The 21,547-nt window shown below is 43.1% G+C and overlaps 1 protein-coding gene across 1 annotated transcript in view; it reads right to left on the bottom strand.

Moving 5' to 3' along the window:
- LARS2 (leucyl-tRNA synthetase 2, mitochondrial) overlaps positions 1-21,547 on the bottom strand; it is a 294,954-nt gene that overhangs the window by 177,509 nt on the left and 95,898 nt on the right. The window contains exon 5 of the mRNA XM_069730157.1: positions 19,301-19,361. Coding sequence (XP_069586258.1) covers positions 19,301-19,361 — 61 coding nt within the window. The remainder of the gene's footprint in view (positions 1-19,300; positions 19,362-21,547) is intronic.

Here is a 21,547-nt window from a genome sequence, read left to right as displayed (position 1 = left end):
CGGCGAGCCTTTCTGCTGGCACACACATGATGTAACGTGGGCACTTAAATACAGAATTCCCTTTGTACTGACAAGATGTTCCAGTGTGCAGGCTCCTGAGAGGAGACAATAAGCGGATTTTTCTCGGTGTTGCTGTCACATAGCGTAAATAACACGAGCAGCATAGAGATATATTGGCGCTCTGTGAGGACAGGGACGTTTCTGATAACTTGCAGCGCTGGAAGAATGACATGTTTGCCGGATGTACTTACTTACGGACCATTGTAAGCACTGACATTCATAGTGGACAATAGGAACGCTGTATAACCTATTAGATTAGATGCATCATCTAACCCATTAGATTACAAACCGTACATTAATAAAAGCGTAGTAATTAAATATGCTTCTGGATGGGGTAAGAATAACAGTACCGAATCCTAATGTTTCCCTGAATCTTACATATGTTAGATTACTCCTGATTTACAAAAGAAGCCTTGAATGCTTCTCTGTGAATTGGAAAAAAAGGAAAAATACAAAGATCAGCTGTCTGTCTATCAGGGATGAGTGATGGAAACTGCTACATTGGGGCACAGGGATAATGTATCAGGAGATCGCTCAGTATGGGGAGACTGTCATCTGGAAGCTAAGATAAACTGAACGGACGGAGAATAACGGGATAGTATGATAAGGCGACCCCTGTCCACATGTCCTATCAGGGCACATGCAGACCATAGAGGGGGAGCAATGTATGGAGGAGACCCGCTCTGTGATATCCATATGCTTTAATAGGGCGACTGGATAAAAATTGGAAAGAGTCTTCCTATTCTTTTCTACTGTAAAACCACCTGCTGTTAATATATTCAACTGCTCTGGGCACTTTTGTCTCTGCTTCAGCTTTTCTAAAACACCTGATGGGAATAATAAAAAGTGCATATAATTTATTGGAAGCGGCTTCTGATGCAATCTGCTCCAAACTAGGCACAGTGCAATCAGACGCCTGGAAAGACAACATTTCAGGGAAAAAAACCTCTCCATAAAAGCTTCAGGGAAAGAAAAATCCTCCAAAATCTCCCCCAAGAAGGGGCTTTTCCCAAACCATTTTCCACTTGAGAGCTCACTGTTTCTGAATGTTTTGGTAAACACATCCTCCTAGTCCTGCACCCCTGCTAGCTGTAAGGGCCCACCCAAGAGGAGATAGCTGCTCTAGTTTACGTCTTTGGGACTGGTGAAGATTACAATCTTTGTCAGTGCCATAGACTATAAATGGAAGAGCAGGGTGTATCCGTGACCAGTAGCTCCATTCAACTCCTTGTAGCCAAATTCTTACACTTGGAGAATGAGGGACATGGGCTCTGTATTATGGCAATCATTGGGGGCCAGTGGACTCTCATCAATTACCCTTTTAGTTTTAAATATAGAATATCCCTTTAAATCTACACAGGAGCATTCTAAGGTGAACATAAACTTTAATGACACTGTATGACGTGAGAAGAATGTAATCATGTCCTTTTACAGGTAGCCATTATATGGTTTATTAAAGGGTTAGTCCATTACTTGGATACTGATGACTGATCAGCAGCTAGGCGTAAACAATGTACTGTTTAATGGCCACTGCTGAGAACTGCCAGCAATCAAGAAAGGGCACTTTTTTTTTTCACAAAATCATCACAAACTGTATGAGCAGAAAGCTGAAATGAATAAGAAGCTTATTTGAAGTGGTTTCCGATGTGAATTTTGGATTAGAATCATCTCCGCAATCCACATAAAAACCTCTTTGAAATCATATCCTTAGAACGTATTCGCTTTCCCAATAATTGGAGCTGACGAGAGCCACTAGGACTGTAAATATTTGCAATTAAACAATGGAATATTTGCTGCTAGTCTGTAAGCAGCCTGAAAACTTCTGATTCATACTCTCCTGGGAATGGCAGATGATGCGATCATTTTGGAATAACCCAATTAGTTACATTACATGATTTAGAAAACAAATGCCGCTTAGTCTAGAGTCAAATGTTAGAACAAAATCCCCGCGCCGATTGTGTTTGTAGTTTAAAGAGGCAGCGTACTAAGGATTCCAGAGCAGCCGGCAGACGAGCATTAATCGCTTCTTTTACAGATCTGAACATTTTCAGGGGAACTCATCAAAGTCTCTATGTCAGTTTATGGAGTGTGAATATGGCAGAGCATTTACCCTGGCACTATTGGCACATGCTGCCTCAGGCTGTTCTAAGAGGGTCTGTCATTAACAGTCTGCTGACATGTATTGAACCAGGTTATTCTGAGGTTATTTTACCTACCCCGGTCATCAATGCTATTGCGCTTTAGTCTGTAACCTCTTGTAGTGCTGGCTGTATTTGTTTATTTCAAGTTTTGTGTTTTTAGCCAGCACACTATGAGTCTAGCTCTTATGTGACAGTATTATTACTTGCATGCAGTACACATAAGAAGCTCTGTTGCATGATGCAATACAGCTTTGGGGTTATTCATTGTTTTTTACTTTTTTTTGTGCACCTTAGCCTATTTTTTCAGACCTTCCTTCATCTCTTTAAATAGCTCATTGTTTTCCCACCTGTAGCTCGCTAGACATTTAATAGGGCGAGTTGGGGTCAGCCGCCGTTGAGTGGGGGCGCCAAATCGATCTGTTAGGGTGCCAACCTCCACTGGTAGGTAGGGATAGCAGCTAAGTGTAGGGATATCTGACAGGATAGGTGCACAATTGGATCCTGTTTTTTCTGATTTATTTTTGTGTCTCACTGGGAAATGGTATTTTTAATATATATTAATAAATCTATGTTTTAAGGGATTACATGTTACACACACACATGGGTGTATGCTGTGTTTTATGCGTCATACATACTGCAGGGCACACATGGGTGTATGCTGTGTTTAATGTTTCATACATACTGCAGGGCACACATGGGTGTATGCTGTGTATTATGTGTCATACATACTGCAGGGCACACATGGGTGTATGCTGTGTTTTATGCGTCATACATACTGCAGGGCACACATGGGTGTATGCTGTGTTTAATGTTTCATACATACTGCAGGGCACACATGGGTGTATGCTGTGTATTATGTGTCATACATACTGCAGGGCACACTTTGGTGTATGCTGTGTATTATGTGTCATACATACTGCAGGGCACACATGGGTGTATGCTGTGTTTTATGCGTCATACATACTGCAGGGCACACATTGGTGTATGCTGTGTTTAATGTGTCATACATACTGCAGGGCACACATGGGTGTATGCTGTGTTTTATGTGTCATACATACTGCAGGGCACACATGGGTGTATGCTGTGTTTAATGTGTCATACATACTGCAGGGCACACATTGGTGTATGCTGTGTTTAATGTGTCATACATACTGCAGGGCACACATTGGTGTATGCTGTGTTTAATGTGTCATACATACTGCAGGGCACACATGGGTGTATGCTGTGTTTAATGAGTCATACATACTGCAGGGCACACATGGGTGTATGCTGTGTTTTATGTGTCATACATACTGCAGGGCACACATGGGTGTATGCTGTGTATTATGTGTCATACATACTGCAGGGCACACATGGGTGTATGCTGTGTTTAATGTGTCATACATACTGCAGGGCACACATGGGTGTATGCTGTGTTTTATGCGTCATACATACTGCAGGGCACACATTGGTGTATGCTGTGTTTTATGTGTCATACATACTGCAGGGCACACATGGGTGTATGCTGTGTATTATGTGTCATACATACTGCAGGGCACACATGGGTGTATGCTGTGTTTAATGTTTCATACATACTGCAGGGCACACATTGGTGTGTGCTGTGTTTTATGTGTCATACATACTGCAGGGCACACATGGGTGTATGCTGTGCCTTATGTGTCATACATACTGCAGGGCACACATGGGTGTATGCTGTGTTTTGTTTCATACATACTGCAGGGCACACATTGGTGTATGCTGTGTTTTATGTGTCATACATACTGCAGGGCACACATGGGTGTATGCTGTGTGTTATGTGTCATACATACTGCAGGGCACACATGGGTGTATGCTGTGTTTAATGAGTCATACATACTGCAGGGCACACATGGGTGTATGCTGTGTTTAATGTGTCATACATACTGCAGGGCACACATGGGTGTATGCTGTGTTTTATGTTTCATACATACTGCAGGGCACACATGTGTGTATGCTGTGTTTAATGTGTCATACATACTGCAGGGCACACATGGGTGTATGCTGTGTATTATGTGTCATACATACTGCAGGGCACACATGGGTGTATGCTGTGTTTTATGTGTCATACATACTGCAGGGCACACATGGGTGTATGCTGTGTATTATGTGTCATACATACTGCAGGGCACACATTGGTGTATGCTGTGTTTAATGTGTCATACATACTGCAGGGCACACATGGGTGTATGCTGTGTTTAATGAGTCATACATACTGCAGGGCACACATGGGTGTATGCTGTGTTTTATGTGTCATACATACTGCAGGGCACACATGGGTGTATGCTGTGTTTAATGTGTCATACATACTGCAGGGCACACATGGGTGTATGCTGTGTTTTATGCGTCATACATACTGCAGGGCACACATGGGTGTATGCGGTGTTTAATGTGTCATACATACTGCAGGGCACACATGGGTGTATGCTGTGTTTTATGTGTCATACATACTGCAGGGCACACATGGGTGTATGCTGTGTTTAATGTGTCATACATACTGCAGGGCACACATTGGTGTATGCTGTGTTTAATGTGTCATACATACTGCAGGGCACACATTGATGTATGCTGTGTTTAATGTGTCATACATACTGCAGGGCACACATGGGTGTATGCTGTGTTTAATGAGTCATACATACTGCAGGGCACACATGGGTGTATGCTGTGTTTTATGTGTCATACATACTGCAGGGCACACATGGGTGTATGCTGTGTTTAATGTGTCATACATACTGCAGGGCACACATGGGTGTATGCTGTGTTTTATGCGTCATACATACTGCAGGGCACACATTGGTGTATGCTGTGTTTTATGTGTCATACATACTGCAGGGCACACATGGGTGTATGCTGTGTATTATGTGTCATACATACTGCAGGGCACACATGGGTGTATGCTGTGTTTAATGTTTCATACATACTGCAGGGCACACATTGGTGTATGCTGTGTTTTATGTTTCATACATACTGCAGGGCACACATGGGTGTATGCGGTGTTTAATGTGTCATACATACTGCAGGGCACACATGGGTGTATGCTGTGTTTTATGTTTCATACATACTGCAGGGCACACATGGGTGTATGCTGTGCCTTATGTGTCATACATACTGCAGGGCACACATGGGTGTATGCTGTGTTTTATGTTTCATACATACTGCAGGGCACACATTGGTGTATGCTGTGTTTTATGTGTCATACATACTGCAGGGCACACATGGGTGTATGCTGTGTTTTATGTGTCATACATACTGCAGGGCACACATGGGTGTATGCTGTGTTTAATGTGTCATACATACTGCAGGGCACACATGGGTGTATGCTGTGTTTTATGTTTCATACATACTGCAGGGCACACATGGGTGTATGCTGTGCCTTATGTGTCATACATACTGCAGGGCACACATGGGTGTATGCTGTGTTTTATGTGTCATACATACTGCAGGGAACACATGGGTGTATGCTGTGCCTTATGTGTCATACATACTGCAGGGCACACATGGGTGTATGCTGTGTTTTATGTTTCATACATACTGCAGGGCACACATGGGTGTATGCTGTGCCTTATGTGTCATACATACTGCAGGGCACACATGGGTGTATGCTGTGTTTTATGTGTCATACATACTGCAGGGCACACATGGGTGTATGCTGTGCTTTATGTGTCATACATACTGCAGGGCACACATGGGTGTATGCGGTGTTTTATGTTTCATACATACTGCAGGGCACACATGGGTGTATGCGGTGTTTTGTGCGTCATACATACCTCGGGGCACACATGGGTATATGCTGGGTTTTATGCGTCATACATACTGCAGGGCACACATGGGTGTATGCTGTTTTATGTGTCATACATACTGCAGGGCACACATGGGTGTATGCTGTTTTATGTGTCATACATACTGCAGGGCACACATGGGTGTATGCGGTGTTTTATGTGTCAGACATAATGCAGGAAACACATGGGTGTATGCTGGGTTTTATTTGTCATACATACAGCAGGGCACACATGGGTGTATGCTGTGTTTTATGTGTCATACATACTGCAGGGCACACATGGGTGTATGCTGTGCCTTATGTGTCATACATACTGCAGGGCACACATGGGTGTATGCTGTGTTTTATGTGTCATACATACTGCAGGGCACACATGGGTGTATGCTGTGCCTTATGTGTCATACATACTGCAGGGCACACATGGGTGTATGCTGTGTTTTATGTTTCATACATACTGCAGGGCACACATGGGTGTATGCTGTGCCTTATGTGTCATACATACTGCAGGGCACACATGGGTGTATGCTGTGTTTTATGTGTCATACATACTGCAGGGCACACATGGGTGTATGCTGTGCTTTATGTGTCATACATACTGCAGGGCACACATGGGTGTATGCGGTGTTTTGTGCGTCATACATACCTCGGGGCACACATGGGTATATGCTGGGTTTTATGCGTCATACATACTGCAGGGCACACATGGGTGTATGCTGTGTATTATGTGTCATACATACTGCAGGGCACACATGGGTGTATGCGGTGTTTTATGTGTCAGACATAATGCAGGAAACACATGGGTGTATGCTGGGTTTTATTTGTCATACATACAGCAGGGCACACATGGGTGTATGCTGTGTTTTATGCGTCATACATACTGCAGGGCACACATGGGTGTATGCTGTGTTTTATGCGTCATACATACTGCACGGCACACATGGGTATATGCTGTGTTTTATGTGTCATACATACTGCAGGGCACACATGGGTGTATGCTGTGTTTTATGTGTCATACATACTGCAGGGCACACATGGGTGTATGCTGTGTATTATGTGTCATACATACTGCAGGGCACACATGGGTGTATGCTGTGTATTATGTGTCATACATACTGCAGGGCACACATGGGTGTATGCTGTGTTTTATGTTTCATACATACTGCAGGGCACACATGGGTGTATGCTGTGTATTATGTGTCATACATACTGCAGGGCACACATGGGTGTATGCTGTGTTTTATGTTTCATACATACTGCAGGGCACACATGGGTGTATGCGGTGTTTTATGCGTCATACATACCTCAGGGCACACATGGGTGTATGCTGTGTTTTATGCGTCATACATACTGCAGGGCACACATGGGTGTATGCTGTGTATTATGTGTCATACATACTGCAGGGCACACATGGGTGTATGCTGTGTTTTATGCGTCATACATACTGCAGGGCACACATGGGTGTATGCTGTGTATTATGTGTCATACATACTGCAGGGCACACATGGGTGTATGCTGTGTTTTATGTGTCATACATACTGCAGGGCACACATGGGTGTATGCTGTGTTTTATGCGTCATACATACTGCAGGGCACACATGGGTGTATGCTGTGTTTTATGCGTCATACATACTGCAGGGCACACATGGGTGTATGCTGTGTTTTATGCGTCCTACATACTGCAGGGCACACATGGGTGTATGCTGTGTTTTATGCGTCATACATACTGCAGGGCACACATGGGTGTATGCTGTGTTTTATGCGTCATACATACTGCAGGGCACACACAGTACACATTGAGAAATGGAACAAGCATCATCCATTGTCATCCCTTCAACTCTGCTTGTCTTATTTTTTTCTACATCTTTATGGGATCAGAACAGCATAAGAGACACATTATATCTCTTATGTCTACCTAAGTGCCACTGCCGATTTCGACTTTGACCTAATACTGGGCGGTAGCAAAAAAAGGATTTATTTATTTTATTCTAGAGGAATTTAAGATAAAATAATAACATTAAAAAATTGGAGTCTGACTCAACAGGACTGGATTTTCCTTTTCTTTTTCAAAAGAAATTATAGTGCATACAAAAGAAAATTGTACAGGGTCGACATGGCCCAGTTGACGCGTTTCGACTGCACTAAGCAGTCTTACTCATGAGTATGCACTATAATTTCTTTTGAAAAAGAAAAGGAAAATGTTGTTCTGTTGAGCTGGACTCCAATTGTTTCTATTATCCTTGATGTGAGGCGAGGGTGAGGCCGGTGTCTCAGCCCCAGGTGGATGAGCATAGAGCAAATGGGGGAGCTGGAATTAAATTTTTATAAAAATAATTACTAATAGCATATTACTAGGACATGGAAACAAACAAAGCAGTAAAGAAAGCTTATCATGTAGAAAAACATGCGTCGATCAATTACAGCTGATCCATAATTAAAAGGGTTGTCCATTTTTGTGGACAATTAGGTATTTATTTATTAACTAAAATGCGTATATTTGAGGATAAAATTCATTTTTGCAATTAGGTTTAATTAAAAATGTTTCACGGATTGGATTTTTCAGGCTTTTTGTTACACTGTACACAAAACTTGGATGTGGTCTGTCAGCTGATATCTCAGCTGGGAAGGACCTAAAAAAAAAGAGAGCAAAAAGGTTGCTAACTCTCCCATTATTTAATCTAAATGACTTACAGATTCTCAGATAAAGAAGCGCTCCCACTAAGTTTTTATATTCATTACATGTGTGTATAATGTTTGTGGTGTGAGTGTATTAATATACTCATCTCCCGCTGCTCTCTCCCATGTCCAGAGCCATTCTGCTTCGCTTCTCAGTGACGTCACCGCTATTCCGACTAATCAGCCCACTCTATGCCCAATGTGTGAGTCGGAAGTCTCTTTTACACTGTAACGCTATGGTGACTTGTTCATAGACTTACCTTGTAAAAGTCACTTTCAGGTGACGCAGCGCAGCATGACCTGACCAGTCTGCAGACTGAGAAGAGGAGCAGAACAACACTGGATCCGCAGAGAGTGGCGGTAGGCGAGTATAGTAATAGACTCACACTACACTACATGCATATATACACACATATCATGGAGAAAATACTTAGTGGGAAGGCTTCTTTTAGGCTACGTTCAGACTAGCGTTGCGCGCCGCTGCGTCGGCGACGCAACGCACGACGCACACAAAAACGCGGCAAAACGCACGCAAAAACGCTGCGTTTTGCGACGCGTGCGTCGTTTTTTGCCGAAAATCGGACGCAAGAAAAATGCAACTTGCTGCGTTTTCTTGGTCCGACGCTAGCGGCAAAAAAGACGCAAGTGTTGCAAAACGCAACACACAAAAACGCATGCGTCCCCCATGTTAAACATAGGGGCGCATGACGCGTGTGTCGCCGCTGCGTCGCCCGACGCTAAGGCGACGCACACTAGCAGAACGCTAGTGTGAACGTAGCCTAACTCATTCTGCAGCCAGCAATAGCCAGTAGACAGTGCAACAGAGCCTATAGAAGGTACACAGTAAAATGTTCAATTTTCCAATTTTTTCTTTAACCCCTTCAAGACCCAGCCTATTTTGACCTTAAAGACCTTGCCGTTTTTTGCAATTCTGACCAGTGTCCCTTTATGAGGTAATAACTCAGGAACGCTTCAACGGATCCTAGCGGTTCTGAGATTGTTTTTTCGTGACATATTGGGCTTCATGTTAGTGGTAAATTTAGGTCAATAAATTCTGCATTTATTTGTGATAAACACGGAAATTTGGCGAAAATTTTGAAAATTTCGCAATTTTCACATTTTGAATTTTTATTCTGTTAAACCAGAGAGATATGTGACACAAAATAGTTAATAAATAACATTTCCCACATGTTTACTTTACATCAGCACAATTTTGGAAACAAAATTTTTTTTTGTTAGGAAGTTATAAGGGTTAAAATTTGACCAGCGATTTGTCATTTTTACAACGAAATTTACAAAACCATTTTTTTTAGGGACCACCTCACATTTGAAGTCAGTTTGAGGGGTCTATATGGCTGAAAATACCCAAAAGTGACACCATTCTAAAAACTGCACCCCTCAAGGTACTCAAAACCACATTCAAGAAGTTTATTAACCCTTCAGGTGCTTCACAGCAGCAGAAGCAACATGGAAGGAAAAAATGAACATTTAACTTTTTAGTCACAAAAATTATCTTTTAGCAACAATTTTTTTATTTTCCCAATGGTAAAAGGAGAAACTGAACCACGAAAGTTGTTGTCCAATTTGTCCTGAGTACGCTGATACCTCATATGTGGGGGTAAACCACTGTTTGGGCGCACGGCAGGGCTTGGAAGGGAAGGAGCGCCATTTGACTTTTTGAATCAAAAATTGGCTCCACTCTTTAGCGGACACCATGTCACGTTTGGAGAGCCCCCGTGTGCCTAAAAATTGGAGCTCCCCCACAAATGACCCCATTTTGGAAACTAGACGCCCCAAGGAACTTATCTAGATGCATAGTGAGCACTTTGAACCCCCAGGTGCTTCACAAATTGATCCGTAAAAATGAAAAAGTACTTTTTTTTCACAAAAAAATTCTTTTAGCCTCAATTTTTTCATTTTCACATGGGCAACAGGATAAAATGGATCCTAAAATGTGTTGGGCAATTTCTCCTGAGTACACCAATACCTCACATGTGGGGGTAAACCACTGTTTGGGCACATGGTAAGGCTCGGAAGGGAAGGAGCGCCATTTGACTTTTTGAATGAAAAATTATTTCCATCGTTAGCGGACACCATGTCGCGTTTGGATAGCTCCTGTGTGCCTAAACATTGGCGCTCCCCCACAAGTGACCCCATTTTGGAAACTAGACCCCCCAAGGAACTTATTTAGATGCCTAGTGAGCACTTTAAACCCTCAGGTGCTTCACAAATTGATCTGTAAAAATGAAAAAGTACTTTTTTTTCACAAAAAAATTATTTTCGCCTCAATTTTTTCATTTTCACATGGGCAGTAGGATAAAATGGATCATAAAATTTGTTGGGCAATTTCTCCCGAGTACGCCGATACCTCATATGTGGGGGTAAACCACTGTTTGGGCACACGGCAGGGCTCGGAAGGGAAGGCGCGCCATTTGACTTTTTGAATGGAAAATTAGCTCCAATTGTTAGCGGACACCATGTCGCGTTTGGAGAGCCCCCTGTGTGCCTAAACATTGGAGCTCCCCAACAAGTGACCCCATTTTGGAAACTAGACCCCCCAAGGAACTTATCTAGATGCATATTGAGCACTTTAAACCCCCAGGTGCTTCACAGAAGTTTATAACGCAGAGCCATGAAAATAAAAAATAATTTTTCTTTCCTCAAAAATGATTTTTTAGCCTGGAATTTCCTATTTTGCCAAGGATAATGGGAGAAATTGGACCCCAAATATTGTTGTCCAGTTTGTCCTGAGTACGCTGATACCCCATATGTGGGGGTAAACCACTGTTTGGGCGCACGGCAGGGCTCGGAAGGGATGGCACGCCATTTGGCTTTTTAAATGGAAAATTAGCTCCAATCATTAGCGGACACCATGTCACGTTTGGAGAGCCCCTGTGTGCTTAAACATTGGAGATCCCCCAGAAATGACACCATTTTGGAAACTAGACCCCCAAAGGAACTAATCTAGATGTGTGGTGAGGACTTTGAACCCCCAAGTGCTTCACAGAAGTTTATAACGCAGAGCCATGAAAATAAAAAAAAAAATTATTTTCTCAAAAATGATCTTTTAGCCTGCAATTTTTTATTTTCCCAAGGGTAACAGGAGAAATTTGACCCCAAAAGTTGTTGTCCAGTTTCTCCTGAGTACGCTGATACCCCATATGTGGGGGTAAATCACTGTTTGGGCACATGCCGGGGCTCGGAAGTGAAGTAGTGACGTTTTGAAATGCAGACTTTGATGGAATGCTCTGTGGGCGTCACGTTGCGTTTGCAGAGCCCCTGATGTGGCTTAACAGTAGAAACCCCCCACAAGTGACCCCATTTTGGAAACTAGACCCCCAAAGGAACTTATCTAGATGTGTGGTGAGCACTTTGAACCCCCAAGTGCTTCATAGAAGTTTATAATGCAGAGCCGTGAAAATAATAAATACGTTTTCTTTCCTCAAAAATAATTATTTAGCCCAGAATTTTTTAATTTTCCCAAGGGTAACAGGAGAAATTTTACCCCAAAAGTTGTTGTCCAGTTTCTCCTGAGTACGGTGATACCCCATATGTGGGGGTAAACTACTGTTTGGGCACATGCCGGGGCTTGGAATTGAAGTAGTGACGTTTTGAAATGCAGACTTTGATGGAATGCTCTGCGGGCGTCACGTTGCGTTTGCAGAGCCCCTGATGTGCCTAAACAGTAGAAACCCCCCAAAAGTGACCCCATTTTGGAAACTAGACCCTGAAAGGAACTTATCTAGATGTGTGGTGAGCACTTTGAACCCCCAAGTGCTTCATAGAAGTTTATAATGCAGAGCCGTGAAAATAATAAATACGTTTTCTTTCCTCAAAAATAATTATTTAGCCCAGAATTTTTTATTTTCCCAAGGGTTACAGGAGAAATTGGACCCCAAAAGTTGTTGTCCAGTTTCTCCTGAGTACGCTGATACCCCATATGTGGGGGTAAACCACTGTTTGGGCACACGTCGGGGCTCAGAAGGGAAGTAGTGACTTTTGAAATGCAGACTTTGATGGAATGGTCTGCGGGTGTCACGTTGCGTTTGCAGAGCCCCTGGTGTGCCTAAACAGTAGAGACCCCCCACAAGTGACCCCATTTTAGAAACTAGACCCCCCAAGGAACTTATCTAGATATGTGGTGAGCACTTTGAACCCCCAAGTGCTTCACAGACGTTTACAACGCAGAGCCGTGAAAATAAAAAATCATTTTTCTTTCCTCAAAAATTATGTTTTAGCAAGCATTTTTTTAGATTCACAAGGGTAACAGGAGAAATTGGACCCCAGTAATTGTTGCGCAGTTTGTCCTGAGTATGCTGGTACCCCATATGTGGGGGTAAACCACTGTTTGGGCACACGTCAGGGCTCGGAAGTGAGGGAGCACCATTTGACTTTTTGAATACGAGATTGGCTGGAATCAATGGTGGCGCCATGTTGCGTTTGGAGACCCCTGATGTGCCTAAACAGTGGCAACCCCTCAATTCTACCTCCAACACACCCCTAACCCTAATCCCAACTGTAGCCATAATCCTAATCACAACCTAAACCCCAACACACCCCTAACCACAACCCTAACCCCAACACACCCCTAACCCTAACCACAACCCTAATTCCAACCCTAACCCTAAGGCTATGTGCCCACGTTGCGGATTCGTGTGAGATATTTCCGCACCATTTTTGAAAAATCTGCGGGTAAAAGGCACTGTGTTTTACCTGCGGATTTTCCGCGGATTTCCAGTGTTTTTTGTGCGGATTTCACCTGCGGATTCCTATTGAGGAACAGGTGTAAAACGCTGCGGAATCCGCACAAAGAATTGACATGCTGCGGAAAATACAACGCAGCGTTCCCGCGCGGTATTTTCCGCACCATGGGCACAGCGGATTTGGTTTTTCATATGTTTACATGGTACTGTAAACCTGATGGAACACTGCTGCGGATCCGCAGCCAAATCCGCACCGTGTGCACATAGCCTAATTCTAAAGGTATGTGCACACGCTGCGGATCCGCAGCAGTTTCCCATGAGTGTACAGTTCAATGTAAACCTATGGGAAACAAAAATCGCTGTACACATGCTGCGGAAAAACTGCACGGAAACGCAGCGGTTTACATTCCGCAGCATGTCACTTCTTTGTGCGGATTCCGCAGCGGTTTTACAACTGCTCCAATAGAAAATCGCAATTGTAAAACCGCAGTGAAATGCGCAGAAAAAAACGCGGTAAATCCGCCATAAATCCGCAGCGGTTTAGCACTGCGGATTTATCAAATCCGCAGCGGAAAAATCCGCAGAGGACCAGAATACGTGTGCACATACCGAAACCCTAACCCTACCCCTAACCCTACCCCTAAACCTAACCCTAACCCTAACCCTACCCCTACCCCTACCCCTAACCCTACCCCTACCCCTACCCCTAGCCCTAACCCTAACCCTACCCCTACCCCTAACCCTAACCCTACCCCTAACCCTAACCCTACCCCTAACCCTAACCCTATTCTAACATTAGTGAAAAAAAAAAAATTTCTTTATTTTTTTATTGTCCCTACCTATGGGGGTGACAAAGGGGGGGGGGTCATTTATTATTTTTTTTATTTTGATCACTGAGATATAATCTATCTCAGTGATCAAAATGCACTTTGGAACGAATCTGCCGGCCGGCAGATTCGGCGGGCGCACTGCGCATGCGCCCGCCATTTTGGAAGATGGCGGCGCCCGGGAGAAGACGGACGGGACCACGGCTGGATCGGTAAGTATGATAGGGTGGGGGGGGGACCACGGGGGGGGGGGATCGGAGCACGGGGGGGGGGGGGGATCGGAGCACGGGGGGGGGAATCGGAGCGCGGGAGGGGTGGAACGGAGCGCGGGGGCGTGGAACGGAGCACGGGGGGGCTGGAATGGAGCACGGGGGGGTGGAACGGAGCACGGGGGGGGGGTGGATCGGAGTGCAGGGGGGGTGATTGGAGCACGGGGGGGTGATTGGAGCACGGGGGGAGCGGACACGAGCACGGGGGGGAGCGGAGCACTGGACGGAGGGGAGCCGGAGCAGTGTACCGGCCAGATCGGGGGGGTGGGGGGGGCGATCGGAGGGGTGGGGTGGGGGCACACTAGTATTTCCAGCCATGGCCGATGATATTTCAGCATCGGCCATGGCTGGATTGTAATATTTCACCCGTTATAATAGGTGAAATATTACAAATCGCTCTGATTGGCAGTTTCACTTTCAACAGCCAATCAGAGCGATCGTAGCCACGAGGGGGTGAAGCCACCCCCCCTGGGCTAAACTACCACTCCCCCTGTCCCTGCAGATCGGGTGAAATGGGAGTTAACCCTTTCACCCGATCTGCAGGGACGCGATCTTTCCATGACGCCGCATAGGCGTCATGGGTCGGAATGGCACCGACTTTCATGACGCCTACGTGGCGTCAAAGGTCGGGAAGGGGTTAATGAAAACCAATCTCAAAAATAACTTTTAACCCAATAGCAAGAATTTAATAAACATAAGGGAACCAACCCCTTTAAAGGGAATCTGTCAGCAGGTTCTTGCTATCTACTCTGAAGACAGCAGAAGATAGAGGTTGAAAAAGAATTCAGGGATGGGTCACTTGTCAAAGTGTGTGCTGTTGTTTACTGTGAAGGATTTATCACTAAGAAATTAACTGTCAGACTAGTCCGATTCCGCCTCCTTCTGTGATAAGCAGCTCACTGTCTATGGACTTTGTACACAGAGAGCCTGGTGTGGGCGGGGTTAACTTTCTCAGCTCTGCTGCATTCTAAATCTAAAAGCTCTGAGCTCTGTGTCAGAACGGCTGCACCCAGTAATCTAAGTGACACATCGTTGGATCCGGAGTTGCTGCGGGTTTGATGCTGCGTACTTATGCAGCATCAAACCCGCAGCATTCAGATGTTACAGCATAGTAGATGGGAATTCAAGAAATCCCATGTCCACTATGTGTCCACAGATGCCCGCAGAGATTGACATACAGCGCGTATTTCCAGACCAGAAATTTCACCGGTACAATCTATCGCACTCAGTGACTCTGCACGGCTCCGTGAACACATGTGGATACACCTGCGTTCAATAGACGGCAGCGGCTTGGACACAGCAATCATGCGCTACATCCGAAGCGCTGCTACTTCCGGATCGTGGGCTCCCGGCCTCAGAGTCTCTGCCTACTTCACGCTGAACTCAGATGAGGAACAAAAAAACCTGCTGACAGATTCCCTTTAAGTACAACAAAATCCAACATTTTACTTTTCAGGCTTTTATTGAGAAATCCATTGAAAATCCATTTAAACAAACGCACATTACCATAATAACATTATTCTTAGAGCAAGAGGTAAAGGAACTTACAGAAAATGTTAAATTGTCAAATACACAAGTCACAATTGTTTAAAAAAAATCTCTCTTTTTAAAACACAGATCGGTGTATACCCCCGGTTACATGAGACTACTGCTGATAGATCACTCTAAGCTATTGGGTAAATAGTGGGTCGCCTCTAATGATTTATTGAAAAATATTTTGTAGAAATATTAGAGTGTGTTATTTTACTGTGGAAGCAGTCAATTCTTAAAATACTGGAGGACACAGCCGCGACTGCATTTATTCAGATTAATGTACATTGTGAACCATGTGCGAATGTCACTGGGCGAATTAAAACATTATTTTGCAAGTATGTATTATATGTCCTCATAATAGCAATAGATTTAGATTATGTAACAAAAAAATCCGCAAGTACAGCTCATCTAATCCAAAGAAAACTCAGCCGCAAGTATATCTTGTTTAATTAAAGGGAACCTACGAGGTGAATCAGAGACCGGCTCCTGCATGACAAATATATGTTTTCATCTGACACACTGCAACATTTCAGAGCAAAGTAGGTGGGGACATAGTGACTAGTCCAAGAGGCGGGTCCCCGCCGGCTTCTCCCCGCCCACTCTGCTAGACTGACAGGTCGCTCTCTGCACAGATCTCTCCTGGCTGAGCTCACAACTATGTATTCCTCAAACACTGCAGACTTTTAGAGAAGACTATATTAGCCAAAATAGAGTGGAATAAGGGAATAGTGTGTAACAGTATGGAATATAAACCACTAATGTAACAAATATGAAAAAGCTATATATGAATACTAAAAAACCTATTAACAAAATTATATAGCCAAAATGTAGTAAAAAATTATAAATCTTTATTAGAAAAATTAATTAAGGAGAGTCTGGGCCGTGAGACATGCAGCCATGGGGACTTGGACACTCTGTTAGCACCCGAGCGTGCTCAGATAACACCTTATCCGAGCACGTTTGCTCATCACTGGTGGCAGTGAAAAGTGTGGTGTGGATGTGTGTTCTGGCTGTGGGGTGCGCTTGGCTCACTGTCAGCTTATTGCGGTATGTGAGTGTGAGAAGCGGCGTCCCCCTTCACAGTAGCATCCCAATCAGCGACTGGTGTTCATGATAGATATAAAGATAGTGCATTTTTTCCTACAATTACCAATAATGATAAGCCTGGCAGAACAAAAAAAACACATTTTTTTAATTTTTTTATAATAAACTCAAGACAGGTGTTTTTCATGGCGGTCTGATTGAGGGGGCTGGTGTAATACGAGGTTCCTGATTCACTTAATGAATAGCACAAGGTGTGAAGAATCTTACTCTAGTCAGGGACTGAAGTAAGATTTGTGGTGCAGCGAATGCCGCTGCCAGTCACACTTTGCCACACACCCATTTTGAAAACGCCCAAAATTGTAACATTTTTACGTAACTTTGCATTATGCATAAAGTTTGCGTCTTTTCAAAAGCTTTTTACACCAGAATTCTAGTGTAAAATCTTTGAGATTAATTGGCGCCAATATATGTGAAAAATTACAAACATCCTGCAAATACCTGAAAAAAAATGCAGTAAAGATGCCTGTAACACGTAATTACTAGGAAAATGGAGAAACCAATCTGCAGATGATCAGAAACAAAGACAACTCTTTTTATCCAGATTATCCATTCTTGATTATTATTGACACAAGGGATAGAAAAAAGAAAGTACACCCCATCTTTCCCTGTTGATAGCAGACACGTTCCTCTCTCCCATGTGCCAGTCTGTCACTTCATTATGTTTATTGTATGAGTTTCTACCCTTATGTTAGATACTTATGTATTATTACATGTTTTATGTACTGCAATCATGTTTGTATCTCTTTCACATGGAATATGTTGCTCTGTAATTAAAGGGAATCTGCCAGTAGGATCACTCATCCTGAGCTTCTACATTGGCATGTAGGTCATAGGAAGCTGAATAAAATGATACTTTTTGACATCTGCAATTTGATGTCTTATTCCAGAGAAATCCACATTTTTCCTAATATGTAAATGAGCTGTAGATCAAGAGGTCAGTCATTACATGTCTCACTGGCAATACTGCCTTTTATTTAAAATAGCCTCTGAAGGCAGATTCTCAGAGAGATCTATGTCCGGTCCATAGACCTTAACAGCTAATTTACTTATTAGGAAAAATGTGGATTTCTCTGAAATAAGACATTGGATCACACATCAAAATATCATTTTATTCAAATTTCTATGACCTACATGCTCATATAGACGGCTTAGATGTGTTGAACCTACTGTCAGATGACCTTTTTAGGGCGGTTTAAAAATCATTATTAATACGGTAATAATAATAATAATAATGTCGCTAAAATGAAGCGATGCTCTATTACTAAGCCAAGCAGCCAACACTGAAGAACACACAAATACAAATTCTACTTGTATGGGCATGAATAGAAGAAGGTGCCCAGTGTCAAATCCACTTTAACCTGATCATAAGAATGGTCCCCAATAAAGTGCTGATTGCAGGATGCTCCCCATAGATATTTAATTCTAGGACGTTTTTTACACAATGCATCAGAATTTAGAGAAAAACTTTGTTATTTGAGTGGAATATAAAATAGCTAGAAATGCACTACTTAAAGGAAACCTGTCACCCCCAAAATCGAAGATGAGCTAAGCCCACCAGCATCAGGGGCTTATCTACAGCATTCTGTAATGCTGTAGATAAGCCCCCGATGTATCCTGAAAGATGAGAAAAAGAGGTTAGATTATACTCACCCAGGGGCGGTCCCGGTACGATGGGCGTCGTGGTTCGGGGCCTCCCATCTTCTTAAGATCACGTCCTCTTCTTGTCTTCACGCTGCGGCTCCAGCGCAGGCGTACTTTGTCTGCCCTGTTGAGGGTAGAGCAAAGTGCTGCAGTGCGCAGGCGCTGGGCCTCTCTGACCTTTCCCGGCGCCTGCGCACTGCAGTACTTTGCTCCTGCCCTCAACAGGGCAGACAAAGTACACCTGCGCCGGAGCCGCATCGTGAAGACAAGAAGAGGACGTCATCCTGTGAAGATGGGAGGCCCCGGACCGCGACGCCCATCGGATCGGACCACCCCTGGGTGAGTATATTATAACCTCTTTTTCACATCTTTCAGGTTATATCGGAGGCTTATCTACAGCATTACAGATGCTGTAGATAAGCCCCTGATGCTGGTGGGCTTAACTCACCTTCCATTTTGGGGGTGACAGGTTCCCTTTAACAAAAATAAATATACTATTAATTAAAAGGCGAAAACGTTTCACCCATCGACAATAAGTAAAATAGCATGGACTTACCCTATCCCAGCTAAACGATAGGCCAATTCTTTCTAACTGCTGCCTCATGTGCTGAATATTGCTGTAAGATACAATAACACAAATATTAATGGCAAAAATCTGCCCATGTACCGCCTGGTTATCATTTATGCCGCCATCTGTCATTTTAAACTTCTGGCGCTGTAGTGAAGTACCGTCGAGACACTGATGCTGGAGGAGGTGACCTGAAAGTCATCTGTCATACCCTTTGCTGCACTGGATAGGTCCCAGAATGGAATAAACAACATTAGGGGGGAGGTCAGAGAGTAGGAGGTTGCAGTAGTCAAGACGGGAGATGATGAGGGCATGCACTAGTGTTTTTGTGGTGTCAAGGTCAAGGAATGCGCAGATCCGGGAGATATTTTTGAGTTTGAGGTGGCAAGAGGAGGCAAGGGCTTGGATATGTGGCTTGAAATAGAGAGGGCAGAGTCAAGGATCACCCCGAGGCACTGGGTGTGTGGGACTGGGGAAAGTGAGCAGCCATTGACATATTTCCAGGTTGACCTGGATTGGACTATTTAAAATTGCTGTTTGTGACTGGACAATGGGCTAATTTAGGGCCTTGCATTTCAAATATCATGTGTCTCCCCCATTCCTCTATACAGTAAATGGGAAATATTCTGCCTCCTTACAGACCATTTGTTGCTGTTCCAGGAGCTGCAGTGCCATATTTGACACCTCCATGGAAAGCGCCTTTGTGCTGGCAATACTGGTAAATCCAGTTTCTCCTTTTGTCAACTAAAAGTACGGTAACTCCACTGCTGTTATATTTTTCCTTTATTGATTATATATTTTCTTTTATACCCATTTTGGGGGTTTTGTGTAAAATTACTGTATGTTCAATTTGTCTCTCGTTCTTTGGTTGTTTCTTTTTTGTTCCGATACACACAAAGGAAAAAAAAATGTGTATCGCCAAATGTGTAATTGCAATAATTTTCTGGGAGATATACCGTACTTGAGTTTCTGGAACAATTTCAAGGGTACTAACACTTTCGGCCATGACTGTGTACATATATATATATATATATATATATATATATATATATATATATATATATATATATATATATATATATATATATATATATATATATATATATATATCTAATATATAATTGCCTAGAATACTACTTCCTGCAATTTGTGCCAACTTCCTGTCCGGAGCTAATGTCCGGAGCTAATGTCCGGAGCTAATGTCCGGAGATAAGTGACGTCAACAGTGTCCAGTGTCTGATTGGTTGCCGCCTGCTGCGAGCGACCAATCAGAAACGTGCTGTACTGTGACACACTCCGCCCGCCATTTTGGTGTGATTTTTGAATTTTTACCTCACAGCAAGTTTCTACTGCGTGGAGGCGGGCCCAGTGACGTTGCTCTTCAAGCTCCTGCCGAATTTCGTCAAAAAAATGATAATACCATTTACCAAAACTATATATATTTAGTTGTGAAGTGGTTCAGTGACATTTTCACACCAATTTTGAACTTTTGTTTGGTGTTTTCTCCATATACTGCCTATTATTCACTGACTGTTATACTGAGAGACTGCCGTTTATTAACCTCTTCTTTGCCACATTGGGTATATTGCTCTATTATTTGCCACATAAGGACATTGTCCATTATTGCCCAGCAATTTCTTAAATAACAAGAATTGTCAAGAGCTGGTAAGTGCAGCCATTTTTTGTTCTTTCTTACTATTATTTATTAATTGTATTATTCTTACATTTGAATAAATAAAGTATATATGGATTCTAGACTCCCGATTCTTTAGAATCGGGCTGCCATCTAGTATATATATATATATATGTAAAGATTATTTTATTATTTTATATTATATGTATATGTGTGTGTATGTATATATGTACATATTATATAATATTATAGAATATGCATGTGTATGTATGTGTATATATACCGTATTTTTAAGACCATAAAACACACCGGACAATAAGACACACCTACGTTTTAGAGGAGGAAATTAGGAAAAAAATTGAAGCAAAAAAGGTAAATTCTATATCTAATATCCCCTATCCTGGTATATATGGTCCCCTCATCCCCATTCTGATACACATGGCCCCCTCATCCCTATCCTGGTATGACTGGCCCCATCACGATCCTGGTTTGATTGGTCCTATCCTTATTAAGGTATAATTGGCCCCATCGCATTCCTAAAATGAATGGTCCCATCTTTATTCTGGTATAATTGGCCCCATCCCGTTCCTGGTATGATTGGT

This window comes from Ranitomeya imitator, chromosome 6 (assembly GCF_032444005.1).
Source record: "Ranitomeya imitator isolate aRanImi1 chromosome 6, aRanImi1.pri, whole genome shotgun sequence".
NCBI lineage: Eukaryota > Metazoa > Chordata > Amphibia > Anura > Dendrobatidae > Ranitomeya > Ranitomeya imitator.
This window is presented reverse-complemented; position numbering and strand designations above follow the sequence as displayed.